General features: G+C 36.9%; 1 protein-coding gene across 2 annotated transcripts; it reads left to right on the forward strand.

Annotated features, from left to right (window-relative positions):
• The first annotated feature begins 4,719 nt into the window (after window positions 1-4,719).
• Window positions 4,720-6,648, forward strand: LOC145147099 (tetrahydroberberine oxidase-like). Of its 2 annotated transcripts, XM_079075053.1 has the most exons (2): window positions 4,720-5,400; window positions 5,467-6,648. In XM_079075053.1, the coding sequence occupies exons 1-2, from the start codon at window positions 4,929-4,931 to the stop codon at window positions 6,546-6,548; spliced, it is 1,554 nt and encodes a 517-aa protein (XP_078931179.1). In that variant the 5' UTR covers window positions 4,720-4,928; the 3' UTR covers window positions 6,549-6,648. The 2 variants fall into 2 exon arrangements, with proteins under 2 accessions (XP_078931179.1, XP_078931178.1); XM_079075052.1 differs by having other exon boundaries at window positions 4,721-6,648.
• Window positions 6,649-9,637: the final 2,989 nt, after the last annotated feature.

The raw sequence follows: 9,637 nt of genomic DNA on the forward strand, positions 1-9,637 counted from the left end.
GAATAAGATCTTATGTTAAGAACTTTTTGGACATGCTAGGTCATAAAATTTGAGACTTTATGACTCCTACGAGGATTTTAGCCATGGATCTGAATTATGGATGTAAGAGCTTAAGCCATTAAGCTCTTAATAAAGTTTGGGACTTGCGATGGTACGCCCCGCTTACTCAGAGTACGCCCTGCGTACGAGGTTAACCACCCTGATGGTGGTCAACTGCGAGGCTGCGTGTACACCCAACGGACCTCCGGAGTACGCCCCACGCACGCACTCTAAGTTGACTCGGTTGGGTTGACTCAGTTGATCTAGTTGGTTTGGCCATTTGACTTTGACCAAGTTTGACATTGAGGGTATTTTGGGAGTTTGATGGAATTTAGTCAGTGGTGGGAATAGGTCTCGGTTAGAGAGATGAGATTCAGAGTTGGGACCTCATCAACTTTTGTTCAGTTTGTGAGGTGAGTTTTCCTCACTGTACTTGCATGTCGAAGCCACCAAGGCCGAACCATTGGATTCGATATCCTGTTATGCATGCTATTGTACTGTAGTGATCTATTAGATCAATATCCTTGTATATAGGATGATGCTATGCTTAGTAATCTGTAGATCTGTCTTGCTGTCTGTAGACTGTTATATGATTATCTGCTATATGTGCACATGTTTGGTTGGTGGTTGAGGCTTTACTGCTTTTTACGCGATCCAACAGACCGAGGGCATTCCAACCCGATGGTTGAGTGGGCCTGAGGGTATTCCATCCCGAGGATGACAGGACCCGTTGTGTATTGGCATTCCAACCTGATGGTTGAGGGGCCTGGGGTATTCCAACCCGATGGTTAACTGGACCCATAGTGTATTGCATTCCAACCCGATGGTTGATTGGACCCGACATGCTGTTATCGTATATGTTATTTGTTTGTGTGTTGGTATTTTGGAGGATCTCACTAAGCATTGGCTTACAATTTTGGGTTATATTTCAGGTACATCAGATGACCGCGGGAAGGCGAAGGCGTGACCGTACACATCCTCATATTTTGACTTATGATTTTGGGAGACTCTGATGTTGAAAATGTTTTGAAAACTATGTTTGTAAACGAATTGTGAATTTGGGTTGGTTTTAAAAATTTTGAATTTCTTGTGATTTTTATGGATGTTACAAGTTGGTATCAGAGCCTTGGTTTGAGTAAATTGGAGGAACACTCGTGCGAATCCAGTCTCAAACTAAGGAAAAAGATTTTAAAAAAATTAAAATAAAAAAATGATTTTCAAATTGTTTTCAAATAATAAAAAAGGATGCGATGTGTACGATCAGCCGGAGCCAGTAAGTCGACCCCAAATTACCACACTGTTATTTGATCTTGTGATATATTAGAACATTATGCTAATGATAGGCCAGGGATCTTCAGGAATTGCATGATAGAATTTTCTGATTATATGATGCCTGATAGGCAAGGGTTCTTCCTTATATGAAACTGACATCATTACTGTAGTTGCTTAGTGTATGCATCATAGTTATACATAACTAAGATTCTATAGCCTGAGAATGTTTGGTTTGATCTTATTTCCTGTTCTTGTCTGATGAAGGACTTAGGGTAGGATCAGATATTCGACTGTCTATAGGGTCAAGTGTTATGTATGATTAGCATATGCGAGTGCTGCCGGGTTGGTGGAAGTTTCATAGATGAGTTGTGTGGGGTCAGCCGACCAGTTTCATGATGTTAGCCTTCCTCTAGGGAGTGAGGATTGAGTGTATGCGTTTTCAAGTGTGTATTTTTAGGGTTGTTGTGATGGTCCTTGAGACAAATACGGGTAGCTGTGGAAGGTAGTATGGGCCCATACTATTGGAAGCACAGGACCCGTACGTGTAACAAGGAAGTCACAACCCCTAGCGATTTGTTGGGAGTTGTTTCCCCTGGTATGATATGTATGTTATTTGATATCTCCTTGGTTTATTTTCAATATGATGACGACGAGACGATTTGAGACAGGATCGGGAGCTGGCGGCCAGGATGGGCCAGCTGTGTCTGAGGACAGAGAGATCCTCCAGGAGGAGGTTGTTGCTCACTTCCGAGCACAATTGCCAGAGATGTTTGGGTCTATTAAGACCGCCATGGTGGAGTACTTTGACGAGTGTTATGCTGCTTTGTTTGCGGCTGTTGCAGCCACCGCAACCGTTTCAACTGCTGGGATTGGTGCTGGGAGAACCTTTCAGTATCGGGACTTCGAAAATACGAAGCCCCCAACTTTTGATGGAGTTCAGGATCCGATCATAGCCATGAGGTGGCTGTCTGACATCGATGGATGCTTTTTCACTTGCTCTTGCCCAGCTGATCCGAGGGTCAGGAGGTGCGCTCTGAACCTTTTACGAGACCTCACTCCTTACCATCCAAAGCCACTATTGCCTACTACGATAATGTAAATATTGCCTACATGTCTTCTAGTCCGGTCAAACATCAAAAGTCAAAGCACGTTGAGATCGACATCTGCTTCATTTGCAATGTGGTCCTGTGGGCCATGTTCAAGTTTTACATGTCACTTATAATTAGTCCACGTAATATACAAATATCTTTACCCAAGGGCTTCCTTCTACAATATTTCATGAGTTCAAATCTAGTAGGAACATTTAGACTCTTCATCCTAATAAAAGAACGGGGACATGTTAGCGTGTTAGTGTATTTGTACTAGTAATTGTATTACGACCTATTCTAGGCTCATTATCATGTAATGCCCGCTTTTACATTGTATTTATATCTTGTAATTCCCGCCTTTATATTGTGTTTATGTGTGATTAATGTGATAATCCATTATGCAAAAACATACGAATTATTAGTTACTAGCACTTATGATCGGGTGTCAAGTAGGTGCAGAGGCCTTAACATTCACCGACTTATTTGGAGGATTGCCCAAATATGACCATCTTACGATTAATAATAATATCTTGTTTTTCTAGGTTCAACTTCCCGCCCGCCCCAATAAAATTTGGTTGTTTAAATGTTCGTCTATGCTTTTGATCAGTTTGGAGTGTTTAAATAGGTTTTCGAAAACTTTAAATGCAAAGGCTTATAAACAATTTGCCACCCTATCATACTTGTCTAGTCATAAATAGCGGGTTGATGCACCGGCAAAACGAAACATAAACTAGCCTTAAACGACACTTAGACAAAATAAAATGATTGAAAATTAAATATGGAATTTGCCAGTGAGTATTATAAGAATAAGACACCATCTCAAGACACCGTGAAAACAATTTTCTAATCAATGACGTCCATTCTAACTTTTTCATTGCTTCTAACAAAACTTTTGCCAAGTCTTCGAATTAAAGCCCTCCATATCATTAGCCTAATATTTAATATCATAGCTTTAATCAACCTCAACAGTCTGCATGCATGTCGTGGTTCAAACTATATGAGAAAAAAAAAACAGGAAGCACATATCTTTCATTGACTTTTATTCCTTCGTTGACTTTTGACTCAGATGGTATTATTGACATCTTCAGAACTTGTAATTATAAAAGTAATAGCTCACCCTTAACAAGAAGCACACATCTTACATTCAATAAAAAGCTAAACAACGTACATTATCTGAAAGCAATTTCATATCATCTATGCCGCAGTTTTCTTGTTGAATTTGAATCTATTATAACTAAATCAATTGCATCTTAGATTCTATTTGACTATTCCATTAGAAATCAGAATGCCAGGTCATATTTTACTATTTCAACTCAATATGTTTAGATCAGCAATTATGGATGTTGACTAAAGAATGCTGTTTTATGGATGCATATTTCAATTTAGCTTTACAAACACATACATACATACATACATAAATACATGCATGCATACGTGTACATACATATATAACTTAAGTTTAGGATGATCTAATTTGCTTTTAACACGTACGCCACTTATGATCTTAATCAATTTTCATTTAATTAAGACCTTTTAAGAATTCAAATCACCAAGGTCCTTCTAGGGTCGATCGGTTTTTCTAACTCCATTTGAGTTCACCGTTAAATACTAATTATAACCCCATATGAAGTCATCATCCTCTCCATTCTTTATAAATTAGACAATGCCATATATAGATCAGAGTCACCAAGTTATTGTATATTTTGTAAGAGAAATTAAATATCCTTCTACTTTTGTTCCTATTATCTTTTTACCTATTTTAGATGGTGACAAGTGTCATTAAATTTAATTTAAATTTGATTGAGATGTTAAGTTTAGAGACACTTGTTATCATCTTAAATAGGTACGAAGAAAATTAGGAACAAAAGGTAAAATGATTTTAATTAGTGTTTTCATTATTTTCTCCACTGACTTTTGATTCAAAGGGTATAATTGAAATTTTCAAACTTGTAATTACTTGTGAATGGTGGTCGTTAACAGGAAGCACATATCTTAAACACTTTTGAGAATTAAATAAGTATATTTGACGAGATTAATACCTTAAAAACTATACTATCCAGACCGCAATTTTCTAGTTGAAAACTTGAAACGGAATCTACGTTAACTAAATCAAGTGTATCACAGATAGAGAGCGGAATTGACTATTCCATTAGGAATCAGAATGTGAGGTCGCAATTTACCATTTCAACTCAATGTGTTTAGGTCAGCATTGACTAAAGAATTTTGTTTTTGTTTTGTGAATCCTTATGTGAATTTAGTTTAAACACACAGACACACAGACAAACACAACATATATAATCTAAAATTAAGGATAATCAATTTAGCTTTTAGTATGAAGACATCACTTATGATGGGAATCAATTTTCATTTAAAACCTTTTGATAAATTCGAATCAGCAAGCTCCTTCTAGGTTTTTTCTAACCCCATTTGAATTCACCATTTTTATAGCCCCATTTTGAAGTCAACTCTATGCCCTATAGTCTTTATAAATAAGACACTGACATCGATATTCAAACCCATCAAATTAACATGAAGAAGTCTCAAATAAGCTCCTCTGTCGTCTTCCTCCTGGTTCTTTGTCTTTCCTTTTGTAACTCATGGGCAAACTTATCTTCCCTTGTTGATGTTACACCAGGTACGGAAAATTTCATGAGTTGCATACAGCCCAAATCCAACAATGTCACCTCCTTCTCTCAACTCATTTTCACACCTGTGAATGCTTCTTTCATTCCCATTTGGCAAGTCGCAGTGCAAAACACTAGGTTCCTTAAACCCTCCACTCCTAAACCATCAATCATCGTGACACCTGTGGATGAAACACTTGTCCAAAAGGCTCTATTCTGCGCAAAGAAACATGGATACGAGATCAGGATCAGGAGTGGGGGCCATGACTATGAAGGCCTATCATACACTGCTGATGTTCCGTTTGTTATGCTTGATTTCACCAACATGAGGTCTATAGACGTGGACGTAGCTAACAGGACCGCATGGGTCCAGCCAGGTGCTGTGCTTGGTGAACTCTATTACAGTATTTCTCAGAAGACTGACACCTTGTATTTCCCGGCAGGTGTTTGCCCCACGGTGGGTGTTGGCGGGTACATGGGCGGTGGTGGCTACGGAAACCTACTGAGGAAATATGGTACTGCTGCTGATAATGTTTTGGATGTTCGCTTTATGGATGTCAATGGAAATATTCTCGACAGGAAGTCGATGGGTAAAGATTTGTTTTGGGCAATACGAGGAGGCGGTGCTTCCAGTTTTGGAATCGTTCTTGCATGGAAGCTCAGGTTGGTTCCAGTTCCAGAAAAAGTAACTGTATTCATACTGAATAAAACTTTGGAAGAAGGGGCAACCAAAAATTTCCATAAATATCAATACGTTGCGCCAACTATTGATAGAAATCTACACATAAGGACTCAGGTGTTTGCCGAATATATTGGCAACACCACCAAGAAAACCATACGAATTATGTTCGAAGGAATTTATCAGGGCACAAGGGACACATTGCTTCCGTTGCTGGACGAAAAATTTCCTGAGCTCGGTGTTAGACGAGAGATTTGTGAAGAAATTAGAAGCATCCAATCGACCGTTGTGTTTTGGGGCTTGCCAAGCTCCACCCCAATCGAGATCCTCACGAACCGGTCTGCTATAGCCAAGCTGAACAATAAAAGTAAATCAGACTATGTCCGGACACCAATTCCCATACGCGGCCTAAGAAAGATATGGAGAAAGCTCATGCAAAACGACGGATCGGCACTTCTCATGATCAATCCTTTTGGCGGAAGGATGGCTGATTACTCGGAGTCAGCAATTCCATATCCTCATAGAGCTGGGGTGTTGTTACAGATTCTCAAGACTGTTAATTTTAACGGTCAAACTTCAGACACAACCCCTACATCGCTCAAGAGGATAATGTGGCTGCGAAGCTTGGACGAGTTATTGACGCCTTATGTGTCAAAGAACCCAAGAGAGGCATATTCCAACTACAATGATTTGGATTTGGGTGTTGGAAGTTCTAATTATGAAGAAGCCAGTCTTTGGGGTGAGAGGTACTGGAAAAGGGACAATTTTCAGAAGTTGATTCGAATCAAGGCCAAAGTTGATCCGAATAATTTCTTCCGGCGTCCACAAAGTATTCCTGTTTTCTAACACCTCTCTCTACATGCGACACCATTTTCTTGAAAAAGGATCAAAATTAGGGTTTTACTTCTTTTGTTTTTTTTAATAAACTATCAATACGTCTAACGTACTCATATCGCTCTGTTTTAAATGAATATCTAAAATTAATTGTTAAATGATTGTAATTTATATATGAATTGGTTATGATTTATTCTAATAGATACATTGTTTGGTTATTATATTTCTTGGTTATACTTTGTGTTGACGAATAAATATGATGTATTTAATTCATAAGACGTCTTTGATAATTTCTAATTTAGGCTTGGGTTTAAGTTGGATGATGAAAACTATCCTATGTTGGAACTCGTATGGTTGATAAAAACTTATTGTATAAGTACTTGTTGGTGGACTTGTATATTGTATGGAGCATATCATAAGCAAACTACATATATGTAATGTTATATGAGGGGTCAAGAAAGGAAGGATATTAGTGGAGTTCTTTGTCCGGTCGCAAAACCTTGTTTCTAGCAGCTCCAAGTACAATAACATACTCAAACCTTGTTTCTAGCAGCTCCAAGTACAATTACATACTCATGAACTTGGGGTCAAGAATGGGATGACTAGTTATAAGGTATAAGACCATTCGTTGGCGGCTTTGTGAATGTCACACGTTGGTCAGTATGTAGATGCCTACTGTGTATTGTTGTCAGGACCCTTGAACATTGGATACAACGAATGGTCTTTGTTGTGTCTTTCAATATTGCATTTCATAATATTTATTTTGTATTATAAAATGTAAGTAGATTGCTATTGTTTGAACTTTTCCCAAGAAAATAGTCTGTATATTAAATATGGACGTGAAAGTAGGTTGCTATTGATTTCACTTTCCTTGACCACTAGTTTAAACTGATTGTTAATAATAATGCTCTTAATTATAAATTGTTTGATGCTTGGTATTATCATTGTTACTAAGTAGTAATTAACCACTAAACCAAATCATGTCACATGTATTTTGGATAAATGAGTTTAAGAAAATGTTGTTGCTGGAATGTACAAAATACGTGTAACATCCCGATGATAAGGTACTTCTAATTTCAACTCTACAATTTAATTATGTTGCATTTTGGTCCCTAAGTTCAAGAAAGTGTGCAAAAGGAGCCCTACTGTACATTGCTCAAGAGAGTTCTTCCGGGTGATTTTGGCGACTTTCTAGCAATTTTCGAGCACGATTAGAGACTCGTTTAATCAGTTTTGCAAGTTAAGATCTTTACTCTATTTTTCAGATTAACAGTTTTTGATTCGTTTGTTGCCATATTTGGGTAAAACTTTAGATTTCAGTTTCGCATCGACTTCGACCTTTTATGCAAGTAATCATTGTTTTTTTTTTAATTTCATGTTTCTTTATAGTAATATCAGTGTTGTTTTAATCCAATGTTTGATTTTGATTCGATTCGTGTTGGTCTCTTGAATTAGGATTAATCAATCTAGTTAATCAAGTTAGTAAAATTTGTAATTGTTATATTGACCGATAAAAAAATAACAATAATCAAATTGGTTTTGCGATGAGATTTAATGTTGATGTAAATTGAGTATTGTATATTTTTATGCTTCCAAGCTTGCAAGAAGTATCAAATATTTTTAGGAATTTTTACATAGATCTTAATGCGATTATTATGATTTAATCTTAGAGCTTGTTAGGTTAGAAAATCCAGGTTTTGTAACGTCCCAAAAATTCATAGTAAAATTTTCATTTTTAAATCCATAAACAATACAAACGATTTGTTCCAAAACCAACCAAAGTAATTACATCATTTAACCATTAGAGTAAAAGTCGTAAAAAGCTAATACGAAAAACATCGGGGGATGCTGTGCAGTCACGCTGGGCCCTTCCCTTTCGTACCAGAAGTATTTGAAACCAAGAACATAAAACCATAAGCACAAAGCTTGGTGAGTTCCCCAAAATACCACATACCATACATACAATAGAGATTGCTATGTGTCAACCATAGTCTTGCCATTATGTCATGAGTCGTATCCTCATCTTTCCTTGTCAGACCGGGGGACAAAACCCTGGGTCTTACAGACAAGTGCCAAGAGCCACATCCTGGTCTCCCATGGAAGTATCATAAAAACAACTAGCATACTACATATAACTGCCAGGGAACGGTCCCTGGTCTTGCATACAAATTGTCGGGAGTCACCTCCAGGTCTTTCATACAATTGTCAGGGGCCACCCCCTGATCTTCATGCAACTTATCTGTTCTCGTTTCTTAAATGCACAAAAAGACACCTTATTGGCTGTAACACATTCCTTGATCCAAGCCCTTTTGAAATCTTTCCCCAAACCATTTATGTTGATGGATAGGGAGTTTAACATTGAGATTTATGTTACCAATCACATATGAACACTTAAGTTATTTCAGTAAAAATATTGGAACACTAATCTAACTCATAATATTAATGTACATGTATTACTCATTACCATAATAGTAATATGCTTGAATATGGATAAAAATAATATAAAACAAACACCATGTTGAATTCTTTTACTAAAACTAAGAGCATGTTGGATTCTTAAACTTTAACGTCTCCTTTATTTCTTTTATATAAATTTAATATACTTCCATTGATTTGTTATTAAAGCATCATATTTTCATTTCTAACTATCATTAAATCATTTTCCATTGTTTATTAAAGGATCATGTTTATATATATCACTATAACAACATACTTTCATTTTTCATATCACAACAAGATGCTTTGAAAAACTGTCTGCTACTACTTTTATTTTTCCTTATTACAACATTATACTTTATAAAATCTTCCTATTAAGGCATTGTACTTACAAAAATATGACTTTTATTCATGTTGTACATGACTATAGGTTGTATACAGACATGCGTGTGTATGAAGAAATCGATGCAAAAATGTGGAAATAAACGCCAAACCTCAAGAAATGTGAGAGGAAATGGATGCAAAAGTTGCATATATCGATGCCAAACGTCAAAAAGTGGAGAAGATGTGTACCGCAATCACAATGGATGCCAAACAACAACACAATGAAGTAAGATATGAAGCAATGGTGTATGTTGTAATTATAATTTCCGTATCTTCAATAA

Source organism: Lactuca virosa, chromosome 1 (genome assembly GCF_052849685.1).
Source record: "Lactuca virosa cultivar CGN04683 chromosome 1, Lactuca_virosa_CGN04683_v6, whole genome shotgun sequence".
NCBI lineage: Eukaryota > Viridiplantae > Streptophyta > Magnoliopsida > Asterales > Asteraceae > Lactuca > Lactuca virosa.